A 20,278-nucleotide genomic window follows, 5' to 3' on the forward strand; every position below is an offset into this window, starting at 1 on the left:
TAGCAATTTTCAATTCTCTGATTGGGAACAGAAAACTGTTTGGTGCACGCTATTGAACCACTGTCTGACTCAATATAATGAGTCATTAAGTGGTATCTTTCCAAATGGACCCAGTACTTTTCCCCCTTTGGCAACTCAAGAATCATGAGGTTGTCACAGGAGGACATTCAGTCCATTGTGTCTGCACTGGCTCTTTGGATGAGCAATTTGGAAAGCACCTTTCTCTTGATTTTACTGTATAACCTTTTCAGATAATAGTCTACTTCCCTTTGAATGCTCAATTGAACCTACTGCCACCATCCTCTCATGTTGAGATGCCTTTACACTTGCTTAAAGATAATAAAATAATCAGAGGTGGCACAGTGGCTAGCACTGCTGCTTTGCTGTGCCAGAGCCCCAGATTCGATTTCAGCCTCTGACGACTGTCTGTGTGGAGTTTGCATGTTCTGTCTGTCTGTGGGTTTCTGCTGGATGCTTCATAGAACATAGAACATAGAACAATACAGCACAGAACAGGCCCTTCAGCCCACGATGTTGTGCAGAACTTCTATCCTAGATTAAGCACCCATCCATGTACCTATCCAAATGCCGCTTAAAGGTCGCCAATGATTCTGACTCTACCACTCCCACGGGCAGCGCATTCCATGCCCCCACCACTCTCTGGGTAAAGAACCCACCCCTGACATCTCCCCTATACCTTCCACCCTTCACCTTAAATTTATGTCCCCTTATGTTCAGTTCTCTGCCACAGCGCAAAGATGTGCAAGTTAGGTGGATTAGCAATGGTAAACACAGGGTCACGGGGTGGGGTGGGGTTTGTGCGTGGGAGCAATGCTGTTCGGAGGGTCGGTGCACACTTGATGGGCCAAATAGCAGCATAGGGCTTCTATGATTCTAATCACTTACAATGGGCCCAGCGTTTCCACGATCACCAACTTCTCCTTTCTCACCAGGTAACCCCTAATGTTTTGATTCAAAAAGAAAGACTTTAGAATCATGCCACAGTTTGAAATATCCATCTGTTTTACTTTCTTTGAAAAATGAATTCACCTCATAAATTATGAAGTAAATGTTAAGCAAGTCACATCACTGAAGTGTGACCACATATGCAGGAAAAGGAAATCTTTGATGATTATTCTGTCATAGTTTCTCCTCAGAACAGCTGGAGTAGAGGCTGCCTCCAAGTCGAAGACAAATGGCAGTTCATATTCAGCCAACGTGACAGGTTATTGCACAGGTCAGTTATTACTTTTCTCGAACTCTCACAGCCTCATAATCCATAAATCAACATCAAGACAAAATGACTCATTCCCAAACAATACATTGACAGGTGATCTTTTTCTGCTGCTCTCTCCTCAACCCCAAGCTAAGTTTGTACCAGACTGAAACGGTGCACCTTGTTGCTGTAACTCAGCCTTGGCATTTTCTGGATTTTCTGATGAGCCTTTTAAATGGTCTAAGGGGAAACCCTGTCAATGAAAAGCTGACAAACAATGAGAGGAAGCAACCAACTTCACAATCTGTAGTTGCTTATTGACGTTTGATTAGCTCCTTCTGGCTGCTGGTGGAATTCTTGATTTCCTTTGAAAATTCTGCATGGTTTAAGAATGGAAGTCACAACAGGCAAAACTGCCTTCATACTCCGCCCTGCACCTCTGAAAGATTTTCTTAAAATTCGCAAGTCAGTTGAAGAGTCAATCAAAGTGTAGGAAAACAATCAGAGGTGAAGAGCCATGAAAATTAAAAACATTGCTTTTCGAAGATGTAAAGCCTGTGGTATAAGAGAGTTTAGACTGCAGGTCCAAATGAGTGAAGAGAAGGAATAAATTAAATTCAAGAAATGAAATTCACCTTAATTTCAACAAAGTGGAAGAACAAAAATGGAAATCAGGCAGTTGGATTGCTGAATTGTTTTTTTGTAAAGAGGAGCCTGCAATGACGATTGCCTCAACTATGACTGACCTTTTTAAACCAGCACAGAGTTCTGCAATGTTTCAGGAATCTTTCAAAATGATAAATATTTTGAGTGTAGCACCTCAAGCATGCTAGGCAAAAGTGAGGACTGCAGATGCTGGAGATCAGAGTCAAGATTAGAGTGGTGCTGGAAAAGCACAGCAAGTCAGACAGCATCTGAGGAGCAGGAAAATTGACGTTTCAGGCAAAAGCCCTTCATCAGGAATGAGCTGGGAGCCTCCGGGGTGGAGAGATAAATGGGAGGGGTGTGGGGCTGTGGAGAAGGTAGCTAAGAGTACAATAGGTGAATGGAGGTGGGGATGAAGGTGATAGGTCGGAGAGGAGGGTGGAGTGGATAGGTGGGAAGGGAGATTGACAGATAGGACAGGTCATGAGGATGGTGCTGAGCTGGCAGGTTGGAACTGGAATAAGGTGGGGAAAGGGGAAATGAGTGGACATCAATTTCCTCATTTCCCCTCCCCTCCAATTTTCCTGCTCCTCAGATGCTGCTTGACCTGCTGTGCTTTTCCAGCACTACACAAACCTCAAAACAGCTGTCCAGCATCATCATATTCCCCTCTGCTTTACTGAAATTATGACTTTATCATAGCATCTGCTAACCTAGGACATTTCAGTGCAACACTGAAAGCCTGTGGACTTTCCACAAAGGTGCAATTTTCACAAAGCAGTTCAAGAGAAATCTGTAATTATTTCACATGAGAAAAAGAAAGTGGAAACACTCCCTTGAAAAATGAATGAACGAGTTACTGAACATTTGTGTAGGCTTAGGGCTTTAGATTAAAACAATGATTTTAGTTACAAAAAGTGTCTGTTCTTTCCAACCTGAAGTCCAATGTCACCCTGGGGTCCAGGCATTCCCACAGGCCCACGTTCACCCTGGAAAAACAAAAAAAAATGAATGAGTGGAAATAAAGTTCACAGAATTGGATATTATTTTTGCCAACTGATACCACCTCTGGTGAAGGTAGGCTGCTATGTGAAGTCAGTGTTTTATCAAAATTTTTAATGGTTATCAAATGGTATCATTGAATCCACTGTGTCATAGCACCAGTTGGATATGGAGGTGGCTCCATGACAGCCATTTTCAGTGACAAGTCTGTCACTTATATCCCTGCCGCACCTACTGAAACTGGCAACACACTCAGAAAATGAGATGAGATCACTAAAGAAAGAAATAAAACAGAAATTGCTTCCTCATTAACCATATAATCAATATTCTGTTTGTGTGTTTGCAGCTTCTTGTTGTATTTGATGCTGGTCACTCTCTGACACAATTACTCTCTGACACAATAAGTTGGGACACACTGATTCCTCACAAACACTTTCCATATCCCCTAATCGGCAAGCAGTTCAGATTCCTCAACAATTGTCTTGCCCACATTCTACCTGTGGATTTTGTTGATCAGTTGATATGCTCCGAGTCCTGGTGTTCCTTACCACCAGTCTTTTGAAATTTTCAGGCTATTCTCCAAAATTATTTAAATTTCACCAGTGAAGACATGACCTGTATGAAATATCTTCTTCTTTGATTGTGAATCTTAGATATCATTGATGCACAAAGGCCTGTAACATGGTCTGAGAATGTTTCTCTCTCTCCCCATGCAAATGCTTTTTCAGTCCACATGTCACTAATTCTTCTTCTTTGCTCATCTCCCCCAACATTGCATCACACCAGTCCATACCTTGAGACCATCCCTTTTTGGTGTCTCCCATTCACTCTATTATTCCACACTACTCCATCTACATTTCCCCTCCATCAATCCTGATGAAGGGTCACTCAACCTGAAATGTTGACTCTGCTTTCTCATCACAGATGCTGCCAGATCTGCTGAGTTTCTCCAGCAATTTTTTTTATTTGGTATTTTACCCCTTGCCTTATTTTCAACCCCTCCTTGACAGTTCCTGGGTGACTTGCTGAACTTTTTCTGCCTTTATTTGTTCTTGTTCTGCAGTATTTATAACTGCAGCATTCTTCAATCTTCCCTGACGAGAGCTACCTTTATACAACAACTGGTTCACAAGTTATTTTCAAAGCTAAGACAAAACAAATGACAGACAGCAGAATGTAAGGGTCATTCTAACTAAAGTAATGTAAGCTGTTGATGATCACAATATTTGTCCAGGTATTTGAAACATTGAGTACCATATTGAAAACAAATGGTTTTAAATGGCTGTAATTTGTTGAGGAATACTTGATGGATACCTTCTTTCCTTTGGGCCCAACTTTTCCCTCTGGTCCAATCGGTCCCACATCACCCTGAAAAGAAAGGAAAGCGAAGGCCTATTTGAGAAACATAACTTCGATTCTTATACCTACAGAAATAAATGGATCACACCATTTAACTTAACTTGTGTGACTGATACAAATGAAGTTCTGTTCTTTACTCACAGCTTGTCCACGATGTCCAATCAGGCCTGTAATGCCAATTAAACCATCTGCACCCTGTTAAACAGCAATATACTGGGAACATTATTACCTTGAAGTGTGTCTGGTGCAGCAAATTATAAGTCAGATTTCAACAAGTGTAAGAAATAATGGGGTGCTTTGCTGTTAGATTTGTTCAATAGCATTTGATTAAAAAAACACACTGCACAATAGTTCAGGAAGGAAGATTAAGAAAAGTCAAGAGAAAATGTGTCTTCTGAACTAGCTAGACAGAGAAAAAAAGGGTAATTGAATGTTAATTTTTATGCTTAGATGTAATGCAATTGGATCATGCACATGAAAAATGAACTATTTAATTGTTCAGTGACAGCTCTAAGCAGATCAAGGACCAGGATTTTTTTTTAAGACTGTAACAGTAAAAGATTTCTCACCATTAAACTGGGCTCTCCCTTCTCTCCCTTCTGCCCTCGGCTGCCTGGTTCTCCTGTTATTCCAATGGGCCCAAATGGACCAGGAGGTCCCTGTGGGCCCTCAACACCCTGGAAATATAAGACACACAAATGGATGTTAGTAATATACAGCACAGTGGCCTTCCTTAGATTATATTTTGACAACAGCATTTTAATTTTGGATAAAATTTGTTTTTGTTTCTAAATTATGTTACTTTTCCAAACATACAACATCCAAAGTAGAAATGTTTGAATACATGATACGAATTCTCATATTGTTTAGGTGCGCCACTGTAAAATGTAATTTGTGCAATTATCAAATTAATACAAGTGATGAGGAGATTATTAATTTTGTGATTGATGGCTTTTTCCAGGCTTCTCTCTTACACCTGGACGTATGGTGTACTGAGCGTCAGTTTGGCTATGCTTCAGAATCACACCCATTAGAAAACCCATCTGTGTTCATTATATTCAGGTTCTGGGCAGCTAACACAGCTCTGATTGCCTTCATATTGTTAACAAAGCAAAATACTGTGGATGATGAAAACCTGAAATAAAAACAGAGGATGAGAGAGAATCTCAGCCAGTCTGACAGAATCTGTGGTGAGTGAAACAGAGTTAACGCTTCGAGTCCAATATGCTTGGACGCCCAGCTTTGAAACGGCGGGTTGGCCCCAAGTGGATAGAGGAAGTGCCTCAGAGATACCCTCAAAGCCTCACTGGCAGAGTCCGTCATTCCCACAGACACCTCGCAATCACTGGCCCAAGACTATCCAAAGTGATGGAGGAGTATCTGGGATGGCGTTGAGCACCTTGAGTCTTGCTGTCGAGAAAAATTGGAAGATAGGTGGAAATGGTGAAAGGAATGCACTGCCAGACCAACGCCCCTCACCTTGTCCCGTGACCACTACCTGCCCCAAGTATAACATTGCCTGCAGTAGCCGCATCGGTCTGTACAACTGCCTACAGACTCATCCTGAGAAGGGAAGAGAGTCATCCTCATCTGCGAGGGGCCACCAGAGATGATGATGAGCTTTAGAACTGAAAAAAGGCTGGACAATGTTATTTTTAATGCCGTCAGCAGAGGGGAAGAGGAATAAGTGATTCAGATGGAGGATACCCAAAACTAAAGACAAAAAGAGTACAACTTGAGGTAAAGGAACAATTGTTTTGTAAAATAGGTGTGAACAGGAGAAAATAGGTCAACTTCACATGACATAAGATATGGTAAGTATAGGAAATGAGGAAGTAACCAAAATGGAAGATGGTGTTCATGCCCTAATGTTGAACCCGCTGTTGAGACCTGATGGCTGTTAAGGGTTTAACAGAAAAATCAGGTGTTGATTCTACAACTTGCATTGAGTTTTGCTGAAACATTGAACAAGGAGGAAGAAAGTCAGGAGAGTATAGTGAATAGCTGACAAGAGATTTATCTTTTCTTCCTGATGGGATGATGTTTTAATCTTTTCAGCTTGTTTCTCTCCCAGTGTTTGATAAAGTGTTTTCCAGAACTCACTTTCACAGACTCATCTCCTTTCCCAGTGACTCTCCAGTCCTCCCTTACCCCAAGGAAATTCTGGCTGAAGTTCCCTCCTTTACGTTTCAAACCCAAGGTTACAGGTATTTTTGAGACATCAATGATTAGATTAGATTAGATTACTACAGTGTGGAAACAGGCCCATTGGCCCAACAAGTCCACACTGACCCTCCGAAGAGCAACCCACCCAGACCCATTCCCCTACATTTACCCCTTCACCTAACACTATGGGCAATTTAGCATGGCCAATTCACCTAACCTGCACATTTTTGGATTGTGGGGAGAAACCGGAGCAACCGGAGGAAACCTACGCAGACACAGGGAGAATGTGCAAACTCCACACAGAAGTTGCCTGAGGTGGGAATTGAACCCCGGTCTCTGGCACTGTGAGGCAGCAGTGCTAACCACTGTGCCACCGTGTCACCCACTTTTTTTTTCTGCTCCTGCCACATCCTGAGGTTCACACTCAGTGCTATGCTCTGCCATATGCACACTTTCTTACCTCCTATCTCTGCATCAGCGCCATCTCACACTACCTCAAAGCTGTACTGGTCTCCAGTTCCATTTCATCCTTGGTCTCATCCAACAATTTAATAAAAAACCTTTCCTCTTCCTTTCTCGTGTTAAGGAATATGGGCTCCAAAAACAGAAACTGATGCCAACCTAGATTCCTCCTTCCCCCACCCTGGTTTCGATCTCTTCATTTCACTTCACTTCTTGTCATGTCACCATAGCCACTGACCTTCCTCATTCTGATGCTGAATAATCTGTGCTCAGCAAAGGACATAGTTTTATCCTTTTATTCTTGGCTTTGTTGATGAATATTGGGCATGACATGAGGTTGAATTGCTGTTACATTGCCTTCGCCTCCAGGCCCACTTCTTTGGACAAGAGACATCTCCCCCCCCCACCTTCCAAGGACCCATCCACCCATCTCCATACAACCCGCTCTATCTGGCCTCTTACTTTCCACTTGATTTCTTCTTGGCAACTGCTGTTGTGTCATCAGCCACCTTAATTTCTCTGCTCCTCTCACACATTCCAACCCTGTCTCCCTCAGATCTTGCTGCATTCTATTCCCATCTGGTCTAACCCTGATTTTGTTATTAAATCTGCTGATAAGGGAGGCACTGTTGTCATAATGTCAATGAGTCTTACAGTAAGGAGACAAGCCCATTGGCCCATTGTGTCCAGGTTGCTCACTGAGCACCTATTCACTCGAGTCCCATTCTCTAGCACTAGACTCATAGCATTGTGTGTCATGGTGTTTCAAGTGTTCATTTAAATACTACTTAAATCTTATGATTTCCCTCTACTAAGCAGAAACATTTCTCCCTATCCACCCTATCTATGCCCTTCATATTCTGGTACACCCACAATTTTGACCTAGTGAGAAAGTGGCATTGCTTGTATTGTCTCTTTACCTCTGTCTGGGATTTCCATCAGTCATTAACTGACCACTTAAGGGCAAGAGCTTTGACTACGAGCCTTCCCACCCAGAATGTATCCCTGGTTGAGGCAGGAAGACAGTGAGGTTCAGGTACACCTCCATTCCACCTCGTCACATCCCCCTGCCCTCTCCAAGCTTAACACCAGCAAGAGCAGAAGATTCTGTGCAATTAGACTAAAAAATGTGGTATAAATAAAAACAATTTTTTTTTGAAAAATTCCAAGCTATTTTTAAGTGAAGGCACATTGCTGATTTCTTTCAGGCACACTCTTCAAACCACTTCTCAAAAACCAAATCCGGGAACTGCAGATTTGTTCATTGCATGCATTTATGGCATCTTCCCTCATATTCCCAACAGTGCCCTGCCTGACTGATTCTAATGCTTTATTCAGGCACTTTGATCACAAAAAGGAGAGCATCACCCCATTAAAGTGGAAAGATCCTGTGTATAACTTACTTTTAAGAACCAGGCAATAGAAGCTGAGAGAGTTAACACTTGAGACAAGCTTTGATATAGTCTATATGCTACATGATAGATAATTAAAAGACAAACATTTTACCTTTTCTCCTTTGGGCCCAAAGTCTCCTGGATCACCTTCCAGACCTAGCTCTCCCTGCCACACACAAAGGAAGAAATAAAGTACCCAGTTCTTCCTTTCCAGGTGACCCAGTTATTCATGTGAAATTTCCAAACTTTGTGTTCATATTTAGACATTTCAACACAATTAGGATGCATTTAACAAGATCAGATTTTCCAGGTTCAGTGAAAAATAGTTTTAACATGACATGGAAAATTAACATCAGACATAAAGCTCCAAAATGTCAAACAAAATACCTCAGAATTCTGACAAACACTGAGAAATATTAATTTTTGTGTTGTGTCAAAACTAATTCAGCCATTTCAATTTGAATTAACCTTGGCTGTTGGTTTTGGTCAAGATGGGTTTTAAAGTGGCGGGGTCCTGGAAATCCACCGGTTTGAGATCACAATGTTATGTGCTGGTCATAGGAAAGTCTGGGGATGGATGGAGATTCCTCACTTGCGCATTGATATTGGGCAACTCTCTGGGTTTTGGGTTCTCAATGCATTTACACTACCAGCTGCCAACCCTGCTTCTGCCAACTGAAAGCTCTCAAACAATCCCTGAAGTTAGAAAAGAATTTTAATATTTTGAACTGTGTTTTAGCTAGCATTTTTTGCTGCTATCACCAGAGTTCTGATAGTATTGCATTTGTAATACATCTTTCTTTGATGTCTAATTATTTACTTGTGGACATATTCTAAGACCATCATTCCTGTTTTCAGTACAACAAACTGACATTAACACAACTATTGATCACATTAGGATCCAGTCCTCAAGATGGTCATAGTTTGCACTACACTTTGAGCAATAAGACCACAAGAAATAGGAGTGGAAGTAAGGCCATTTGGCCCATCAAATCCACTCCGCCATTCAGTAATGGCTGAGGATGAAAGTCATCAAAGCCAATAAGTATGAAGATGAAAATTATCTTGGTTTCTGCAAAATTAATGAAAGCAAATTGGCAGCTTACATGGTACCCTGATGTGTTTTTTTCCCCCCACTGAATTCAGAGCACTAAGACATATGTTAAAAATTTACTTCTAAATGGATTTATTTAAGTCTGGGGAATGTCACTTAAGTGATTAGAATCAAGACCTGCTCAAAAAGCAGTTCAATATCTTTTGGAGGAAAAAAGTCAATCTTAAGAGGCAGATAACAGTGGATCAATCTTCCAAGAAGCAGAGGTTGCTGGTCGTCTTCCTATCGTGTTGATTTTACGGCCAGTACTCAAAGCCATCTCAAACATTTATTACCTTTTCTCCAGATTCTCCTCTCTCTCCTGGAGGTCCTGGTAATCCCTCAGCTCCTGCTTCTCCTTTAATCCCTGCTGGGCCAGGCATGCCGGGACTTCCTGGGGCACCCTTTGAAGCCAAACCAAATAAGGTTCAAGTAATATAGATATAGTTGGAGAAATCCAGCAGGTCTGGCAACATTTGCAGACAGAAAGCAGAGTCAATGTTTTGCAACCCCTCTTCAGAAACTAGCATTCTTCTCCACCATACACTGTCCTTTGTATTTTTTTTGTTCATATAATATGTTTATGATAAAGCAAAATGTAATAGACATACACGTACAACTGTAGAATTTAAATACAGCAGATTTTGTATGAGGTTATTTTCTTTGGAATTCACATGCGTTTTGGATGGATTCAGCCTTGTGTAGTGTTTTGGAAATAGTTTCTGGCTATTCACCACTACGCAATTTCCATGGACTAGCAAGTTAGAGGATCAGGACCATTCATTTCAGAAGCACTCTGTTAGGAAAAACAAGATGGTGTCTGAAAAAACACCCAAAGAAGTGCAGGTGCTGGAGACCTGAAGCAGTACTGCTGGAGGAACTCAGCAGGACAGGCAGCATCTGTGAAAAGGAAGGAGAAGTAACATTTTGAATTCAGTGACCCTTCTTCAAAAGTGATAGTGGCTAGGAAAAGATGGTATATATGTTGAAGAGAATGGGTGAGGAGGAGGGGAAAGGAGTATGTGATGAATGGAGATGGACACCAGAGAAACAGAACAGCAGTACAGTTTTAGACATACTGGTTGAACGAATGAACGACAGTGAATTCCTTACTAAAGTGTACAGAAAAGCTACACAGACAGACCAGATCCTCAGTTACACAATAATCATCCAACGTCTACAAACAGTGTTGTATAAATGAGCCAAATCACACTCCACAACCCAGAACTCCATAAAAAAAGAAGAGGAACACCTATACAAAGTCTTTGCCAATAATGGTCACCCTAACAGCTTCAGCTGCTGTTGCCTGGCACACTGTGCCCCACCCCAACACCTACCCGACCCTACATTAGAAATGTCTCAGAACTGACAACCAAGACTTCTATGTCCTCTGGGAATAAAAGCAGCACACAAACGAACAGCCACACTTCATCAGTACTATCCAGGACAAAAGACCTAAAACATGCAGGACAAATATGATATATATAAAAAAATCCATGCAGCAATTGTGAGAAACATTGCATAGGACAAACAGACAGTAAACTCACCACCAGAATACATGAGCACCAGCTTAGAACAAAACAACATGACCAAATCTCCCTCATATCAAGGACACCAATTCAACCAGTACAACCTTATGATACTGGGGCCGGCAATACAAAGACAAGCTCGGGAATTCTTGGGTGTCTGGTATTCATCCACTGGTTCCATAATCAAACACATTGAAATAGACCCCATTTACAGACCACTACAGCACAAAACCAGAAGTATAACCACAGGCCACAACAGTATAAATTCGGGACAGATCACAATGACAGCGCTTCATCCAGAGGCTACACAGCACTGAAGGAGTCACCCAGGAGGGAAACAAAACATTGATCAGGAAATCAACCAGCTCGGCAAACTGAGCAACAACTTCAACAGAACAGCAGCCAGGTAGACAAAGGAATGGATTATGGTGAACCTAGAAGAAAGAAATGTTGATAAGCAGGACCATTAGTTGGTGAAAATGGGTTGACCTTGATGAAAGCAGCATTGCTGCTCACAATGTGGTCTCCCCTACATTGAGAAGAAACACAGACTGGGTGACCGCTCTGGAGAACACCTATGTTCTGTCGACAAAAATGATCCTGAGCTTCTGGTCGCCTGCCTTTCCAACTCACCATTGTGTTCCCATGACAACATCTCTGTCTCAGGCCTGCTGCACTGCTTTGGCAAAGCTCAGCGCAAGCTGGAAGAGCAACATTGCATTTTCCATTGGTGACCCTGCAGCCCTCAGGACTCAATATCGAGTTCAATAATTTGAGGACTTCAATGCCTTCTTCCAAATCTTTTACCCGCCTTCACACTCTGGGCCCCATTATGACACTGCTCTTGTCACAGCCAACCCATTTTCAGCCATAATGCCATCAAATTATACCAATAATAAATTAATCTGGTTAACTTTATTACATAGCTGTACAGTACAAAGGCTGACTGTACTAGGGAGCCAGTATGAACAGAACAGCAAGTCTATTCTTCTGAGGTGAAGCACTAATTCTCATTAACATGTAACTACAGATTTACAATATGCCTGTGAGAAAAAAAATGACAAAAAAGGGGAAAACATCCATGAAAATTCCCATACAGTCACCTTGATCAAGATTGACTACTGGAATAATAACTGGATTGACAATATCAAAAAAAGACATCAATGACAGCTTCAGTTGACAGATTACACAGCCACACTGTTCAGGAGCAAACCATTGGCTAGTGGTAGCATTTTCAAATTGGAGTCACAAGAGGCAGTGCTTTCAAAACTTGCTTGAGACTGTCCTGGTAAATGAAGATGAGAGGTCCAGTTGGATATGATTAGATTAGATTCCCTACAATGTGGAAACAGGCTCTTCGGTCCAACAAGTGGCACGGTGGCTTAGTGGTTAGCACTGCTGCCTCATAGTGCTAGGGACCCTGGTTCAATCCCAGCCTTGGGTGACAGTCTGAGTTTGCACATTCTCTCCATGTCTGCATGGGTTTCCTGTAGGTGCTCCAATTTCGTTCCATGATCCAAAGAAGTCTAGGTTAGGTAAATTGCCCATGGCATTCAGGGATGGGTAGGTTAGGTGCATTGGTTACTCATAAATGTAGGATGATAGAGTCTGGGGTGGGTTATTCTTGGGGCAGCATGGTGGCTCAGTGGTTAGCACTGCTGCCTCATAGCACCAGAGACCCAGGTTCGATTCCAGCCTTGGTCAACTGTCTGTGTGAAGTTTGCACATTCTTCCCATGTCTGCGTGGGTTTCCTCTGTTCCTCCCACAACCCAAAGACATGCAGGTCAGGTGAATTGGTCATGCTAAATTGCCAATTGTGTTAGTCAGGGGTAAAAGTAGGGGAATGGGTCTGGGTGGGTTACTCTTCGGAGGTTCGGTGTGGAGCTGAAGGGCCTGTTTCCACACTGTAGGGAATCTAAACTAATCTAAGTGCCTCTGACTAAAGCACCTACTGCTATGGGTAACTTAGCATGGCCAATCCACCTGACCTGCACATCTTTGGACAGTGGGAGGAAACCGGAGCACCCGGAAGAAACCCACACAGACACGGGGAGAATGTGTAAACTCCACACAGTCAGTCTCAGGAGGCTCGAATCGAACCCAGGTCCCTGGCACTGTGAGGCTGCAGTGCTAACCACTGAGCCACCTTGCCACTCCCCCATATAGCTCACCATGCTGCACTGATGATGATAGCTGTGGAAGGGTGGCTTTTGAATACTTTGCTGAAAAATGTGTTGCTGGAAAAGCGCAGCAAGTCAGGCAGCATCCTGAAGAAGGTCTTATGCCTGAAACGTCAATTCTCCTGCTCCTTGGAGCTGCCTGACCTGCTGCGCTTTTCCAGCAACACATTTTTCAGCTCTGATCTCTAGCATCTGCTGTCCTCACTTTCTCCTTTTAAATACTTTCTCCTTTTCACATTATTATCCAAGGGAAAATGTTTGAAGATATGAAAGTCAAGGAAGTAGAGAAATCACACTCAATATGTATACATTTAAAATCCTGACCTGTTCTCCCTTCCTTCCAGCAGGGCCTCCTTCACCTGCACCCCCAGGTACACCCTGTAACAGAGAAACAATGGCAGTATTGCTACAATAACGTCTGTGAATGCAAGCGCCTTTTTTAGAAACTCCAAGCAGAATCTGCAAATGATTAAAGTTCTAGGTTGCATATTGAGAAATGTTTTGCCTGTGATGTCTCCTCCAGGTATGAAAACGTCCACTTGGTGGCACAGTGGATTTTCTTACTAACGTGGTTGGTCACACTTTCTTCTGCACCATCCTTTCACCACATATTGCATTCCTCAGCCAAAATATATCATTTTGTCTTGCTATCAAGCTATTTGAATTTATATGGAAAAACAGTACATTTCATGATTGCACACGGACAGCATTCCAACACCCACCACTTTGTATCTAACAAAGGAGGGTGTTGAGTTTTTATGTATGATTAATTAAAGTAAGGGCAAATAATAATTTAGAAGTGCAACTCCCTGCGTTACGTCTGGGAAATCAAGTGATGAAAGTTAAAAATTAGGTTTAAAACCAAGATCAAGAAAACATTTTTATGAAGGAATATGCTGAGCTATTTGCTCTGAATATTTGGACTGAATATCGAAGAGATTTCATTCCACATTTTCTTTAATTACACCCTTAGATACAATTATTTTAATTAACTACTTAAATCCCACAAATACATCTTTCAACAAATATGAAAGATATATCTATATAAACATAAAATCATTATACCCCAAAAACACTATTTAACAAAAAGAAATCTTCTCACTATTTGCTTTCATTTGCTTTATACTACTAGACTAGAGTCAGATGTATGGGAATTCCAATTCTTATATGATGTGTAACTATCTTTCTGTACATTTTCAGCATCTCCGCAAATTCTTAGAATCAAAATCCACATTGACATCCACACCTATTTCCTCAGTGTTTGTTCATACTTCCAGCAGTTTAACTCCCAGCGGCAAGATCTCAACCCACTGAAGGGCGAAGGTCCCACTATCAGCTTGTTTAAGTCAACTGCAAAGTAATATGGATGTGACGTGGCTTGTGGCATTGTGGGGCTTCGGGGTAATGCCTACAAGCTATTAGTCATTGACCTGTGGGCTGACTCTGTTACATTCTGTTATTCTCTGTTAACTTGTCTTCTTGCTCTAGCCTCTCACCTTCTCTTTCTCTAGTTGCTATCTGTCACTTTCTGTCAACTTTTTACCTTTTTACTCTAGCCTCTTAATGTTCTAAGGCACCAAATATTACATGTCATGTTCCCTTATCAAGTTAGAAAATGCATTACCTCTGAACATATTAACTAAGTTATGAAATAAAAAATCAAATGAATGATGAAAGAAAGTTCAAACATACATGAGTCAGAGTTTTTCTTTGAATGTTTGGTTAAAGATGGTGAAAGCATATCTGGGCTGCAGTGTCACTGTCCAGTCTATTTCACCTTTTTGACAGCCTTTGTTAACCATAGATGACTCATCCTTCTCATGAATCCTTCTTTTTGACTTGAATTTTTGTTGACCATTATGAAATATCTTCTTAATTTTCTGCTACTTCTCATCTAATGACCTTCTTTTAGTCTATTTTTCCTGCCACCAGTGGATAACTCTTCCTTCATACGTCTATAATTGTCCTTATTTAAATTGTGGGCACTGGTTTAAGACCTGAGTTGCTCTCCCTCAGACTGAATTTGAAATTCTACTATGTTATGATCACTAATCCTTAGAGCACACTTAACCATGTGATCTTCCTATTAGTTCCAGCTCATTACTGATGCCTCGATCTACAATAGCCTGTTTCAGTTAGATTGTGTACTGTGCTGTTCTAAGAATCAATTCCTGAGGTATTCCACAAATTTGTCTTCCATGCTATCCTTGAACGTCTGATCTTTCCAACCAAAATACAGAATAAAATCACCCAAGTACTGTTCTATCACAATTCCATTGTTTCCTGATTTATTCTTTGCCCTAAAGTGAGGCAATTCTTTGGGAGTTTATTGACAACTTCGACCCATGATTTCTTTCCCTTTCTATCCTTTATTTCTACACAAACTGATTCCACATCATGATCTATTACACTTAAATTGCTACTCCACATGGCAGATGACAAACAATGACAGTGCCAAGACTGGCTTTTAATTCCAGATTTTACAAATTGAATTTACATTTTAACAGATGACACACTGAGTTTTGATCTCATATTGTCGGAGAATTATTCTCGGCCTCTGGATTACTAGCCTAGTGATTTGCCACTACGTGACCATCATATTGTCTCCCTCACATTATGAGTGATATGATTTATTTGGAAAACCAGCAAGGTGTGTGGGGACTGTCATGATACATAAGGAAGAAAATGGACCGTCACTTGTGAAAAGTCTGGGGCCCAATGCAGCATAAACACTATAGTTAATCATGGAGAATCATGGACAGGCTATGGAGCAGATCTCTAGGTAAGTGTTGCTGCAAACAGGGGGAGGATTCATCATTCCTTTTAGATTTGACTCTTTTGGGGGCCTCCAAGAGACTGCTCTATTCTAGAATGTGAAGAGAAACTGCTGGATAAACGAATTTGCAGCCGGTATTTATATGTGAAATCAATGTATCATAATAGCCATACTGGCTTTAATAAATAGCATAATTTTTGCACTGTACAAAAGTGAACATTTCTTTATTTTACTTGTGCATAACCATGTCATAATTCAAAACTAAGTTTTCTTTTGATCAGACATCTTCTTCTATTTTCTTTTGCAATTGGAAAATCAAGAAAAAGTAATAATTACCTGCTCCCCGTCCAGTCCTGCTACACCAGTGTCTCCTATTGGGCCCACTTCACCCTAAATTTTAAATCATTGGGAAGAGGAATGTTTCCAAATCAATTGCAATGTATTAAAAACTTGGATTATTTTTAACTAGCATTGCACAAGAAGAATATTACTTGCTAAAATATTGTAGGTCCTTTATACCCAAGCAAAGCATGGCTAAAGTATAAATGCATATCTTCAGAAATTGTTGCATACTGCAGTATGAAAGATTTACCTTCTCCCCCTTTTGTCCAAGAGGTCCTTCAGGTCCAACAGCTCCTTCTCTTCCCTGAAAAAGTAATAAGTTACAGGACACAATTTGTTAATTCCATGTCAATGTGGTTAACTATGTGAATTCAGAGGGCATTGATTGTGTTGTTATTTGAGCAGATTTCAGCAGGTAAGTAAAATTGATCAGTTGGCACTTATTAACATTGCGATGTGCTGGAGTTAGGAAGTATATACTTGTAATATTTCACTCTGAATAAACCTAAACTGAGAAAAGATTGACTCATGTTTCATCCTTCACCAGTTGTGCTTCCTTTATTCTCTTGTGGAACATGGGCATTGCTGGCAGGCCAATGTCTATCACTTGTCCCTAGTTGCCCTTGAGAAGGTGGCGGTGAGCTGTTGTCTTGAACTGCGGTATCTTTGTGCTGTCGGTAGACCCACAATACCATTAATTCCAGGATTTTGACCCAGTGACAGAGAAGGAACAGCAGCAAAGTATTTTCAAGTCAAGATGGTGTTGGCTTGGAGGGGAATCGAAGGTGATGGTCTTCCCATGTATCTGTCACTTTTGTCCTTCTAGATGGAATTGGCAGTAGGTTTGAAAGGTGCTGCCTGAGATCTTGGGTGAATTTCTGTAGGTCATCATGTAGACAGTACACACTGTTGCTACTGAGCCCTGGAGGTGGTGGGAATGGATGCTTGTGGATGTAGTGCCATTCAAATTGGCTGTTTTGTCCTGGATGGTGTCAAGCTTCTTGAGTGTTGTTGGAGCTGCACTCTTCCAGGCAATGGGGAGTATTCCCATTATACTCCTGACTTGTCCCTCATAGATCTTGAGCCAGGCTTTGGGGAGTCAGGAGGTGAGTTACGTGCTGCAACATTCCTAGCCTCTGACCTGCTCTTGCTGTCACTATATTTATATAGTGAGTCCAGTTGAGCTTTTGGACAGTAATAACCTCCAGGATGTGGATAGTGTGGATTCAGTGATGGCAATACCATTGAATGTCAAGGAGTGCTGGTTAAATTGTCTCCTATTGGACATAGTCATTATCTGGCATTTGTGTGGCATGAATGTTACTTGCCACTTGTCAATCCAAGCCTGGATATTGTCCAGATCTTATCGCATTTGAACTTGGACTGCTTCAGCATCTGAGGAGTCACAAATGGTGCTGAATATTGTGCAATCATTGGCAAACATCTTCACTTCTGACCTTATGATAGAGGGAAGGTCATTGTTGAAGCAGCTGAAGATGGTTGGGTTTAGGACACTACCCTGAGGAACTCCTGCAGAAGTGTCCTCGAGCTAAGATGACTGACCTCCAACAACCACCACCATCTTCCTATGTGCTAAAAAAGTCTCCAACCACCAGACAGTTTACCCCTGATTCCCAATGATTCCAGTCCATATGTTATATGCGGTTGCCTAAATGTCAAGAGTGGTCACTCTTAATCTGGAATGCGGCTCTTTGTCCATGTCCATGGCTGCAATTAGGTCAGGAGCTGAGTGGTACCGGGTAAAATACAAAATGGATGTCACATTATTGCTGAGCAAGTGCTGCTTGCTGTTGAAGAAGCAACCTTTCACTTTACTGATGATCGAGAGTAGGGACAGCAATCCGACGGGTCGGACTTGTCCTGTTTCTTATATACAGGAACATACCTGGGCAATGTTCCACATTGATAATTTGATGCCAGTGGAGATCTTGGCTGGGGAGCAGCAAGCTCTGGAGCACAAGTCTTGAATACTATTGCCGGAAAATTGTCAGAGCCCATAGCCTTCGCAGTATCCAGTGCCTCCAAATGTTCCTTGATGTCACATGGAGTGAACTGAATTACTTGAAGACTGGTATCTGTGATACTGGAACACACTGGAGGAGGCTGAGATGGATCATCCACTGAGCACTTCTGGTTGTAGATTGCTACGAATGCTTCAGCCTTAATGTTGCACTAATGTGCTGGGCTCTGCCCTCATTGAGGATGGGGATATTTGTCAAACCTCCTCCAGTGAGTTGTTCAATTGTCCACCACCATTCACATCTGTCACAGGAATAACACCACTTTCCAATAGACTGAAATATTGAAGACATTTAAAAATATTTAAAAGAAAAAAAAGAGAAAATATTGTAAATCAATATCGATCATTGTGACCTGAAATTGTCCAGCCCAGTCTGATGGGATGAAGGTTTTTTTTCTCACCTAGATGTTCATATACTACTGAAAATGACATTGAATAATCTCAACTGCATTACCTGTATTGCCCCACAGCACATTACTGGGCAGAGTAAAGAAGGACATACTTTGCATCTGGTGATAGACAATAATCTTGAATGCCAAATTTGTAAAAAAATACTCTATAAGGTCCTTCCTTTGAAACATTCCTTATACGGTAACTGTTTCATTTTATGGGCAGTTTATGACTAATTCTGCTCCCTGGATATGTTTTCAAATGACATTTTACACTCATTCTACAGTAAAGTACAACAAAGATGGCAAGAGTCCATGCTTTTGTAAAAAACTGATGAAAAAATGCAGTTCTCCATTTTTATGAGTACAGATAGATTCTCAAGTACAATTATACAATTTCAATTTAATAAAAAATGTTTTGTGGTTTACACATGAAAGAATTGAAACAATCATGGTATTCGAACAGATGAAAGACTCAACAAACAATCAAGGTATTTTTCAATGTATAATTTTGCTGTAAACTTTTTCTATAAATTCTGTCTTACAATTGTGTCTTCCACAACCACCTGATGAAGGAGCAGTGCTCTGAAAGCTAGTGCTTCCAATTAAACCAGTTGGACTATAACCTGGTGTTGTATGATTTTTAACTTTATATTAGAGGTGTTCACCTGTTCAAGTTAACAAGATAGCACTTTTGTAAAAGAGGTACAATCAAATCCATATGAAGAAAATTAGGTAGATTACTGGAAAAAAACATACTTATGCTTAGCTAACAGTCTATTGTCTACTATAAGTCTCAGTCACAGAAGCATTCAAGATTTTAAAAATTGATGATTCCTTTTTGAGGCCATTTGCAATAACATGCAATTGCAAACAGGCCTATTGGAAGGATTTAATATGTATTAAGTATCTTTAATTAAACCAATTACTTTTCGATTCTAAAACATACTTTATATCCAGGGCTTCCACTGAGGCCTGTTGCTCCAGGTGGTCCTTGGTCACCTGGTGGTCCCATCTTGCCAAAAGCACCATGTTTCCCTGGGTTTCCAGGTTGACCCTGAAGATAATATATGAGGGTTAGACAAATTACAGAAAATCACAATTGCTGATAGTTTGGGCATCTCAAGACAGTGCTCATAAATAGAAGGTGAGACCTGTGTTTTTTTTTAATTAATCCTTGTAAAATGGACATTCCTGGCACAGCCAAAACTTAATGTCCACCCCTAGATGGCCAATAAAATGATAATATAGCTAGGTCATTTCTGGTGTAGCGAAGCTTCAACATGTTAGTAGGGACTAAACCACATCCATACACCAGGTTTCCTTCTGTAGTGATTGGAAACAGCTGGATCTTATTGAGTATGAGATCCTTGATTGGGGCCGTTAACCTGGGCCAATCATGGAGCCCTGGCTGACCAATCTAAGCAGGGGATTCAGAATCTCCTCGCTTCAGGGACTGACTCTGAGCTGGCTGGCTGCAGTCAGCGTACTGCGCACAAGTAAATAAAAGGGTGACTTGTTCATTGGATACCAACCTCTGTACAGTTATTTCACCCTCTCTTAAGAGAATCAGTGAAAAGAAATAAGAATCATCTTTGGCATAGAAACATAGAGCCTTACACTGCAGATGGAGACCTTGGTTTCTGTGCTGATGGAAGAACCACCCATTCCAATCCCCCTTTT

At 41.2% G+C, this 20,278-nt stretch overlaps 1 protein-coding gene across 3 annotated transcripts in view; it reads right to left on the reverse strand.

Annotated features, from left to right (window-relative positions):
- Window positions 1-20,278, reverse strand: part of LOC140469210 (uncharacterized) — a 380,785-nt gene that overhangs the window by 43,535 nt on the left and 316,972 nt on the right. For all 3 annotated transcript variants that reach the window (XM_072565525.1, XM_072565524.1, XM_072565526.1), the window contains 11 exons: window positions 19,545-19,652; window positions 16,416-16,469; window positions 16,160-16,213; window positions 13,372-13,425; window positions 9,634-9,741; window positions 8,357-8,410; window positions 4,792-4,899; window positions 4,364-4,417; window positions 4,178-4,231; window positions 2,797-2,850; window positions 907-960 (listed from right to left, as the gene is read on the reverse strand). In XM_072565525.1, coding sequence (XP_072421626.1) covers window positions 907-960; window positions 2,797-2,850; window positions 4,178-4,231; window positions 4,364-4,417; window positions 4,792-4,899; window positions 8,357-8,410; window positions 9,634-9,741; window positions 13,372-13,425; window positions 16,160-16,213; window positions 16,416-16,469; window positions 19,545-19,652 — 756 coding nt within the window. The remainder of the gene's footprint in view (window positions 1-906; window positions 961-2,796; window positions 2,851-4,177; window positions 4,232-4,363; window positions 4,418-4,791; window positions 4,900-8,356; window positions 8,411-9,633; window positions 9,742-13,371; window positions 13,426-16,159; window positions 16,214-16,415; window positions 16,470-19,544; window positions 19,653-20,278) is intronic.

Source organism: Chiloscyllium punctatum, chromosome 49, assembly GCF_047496795.1.
Source record: "Chiloscyllium punctatum isolate Juve2018m chromosome 49, sChiPun1.3, whole genome shotgun sequence".
NCBI classification, from domain to species: Eukaryota; Metazoa; Chordata; class Chondrichthyes; order Orectolobiformes; family Hemiscylliidae; genus Chiloscyllium; species Chiloscyllium punctatum.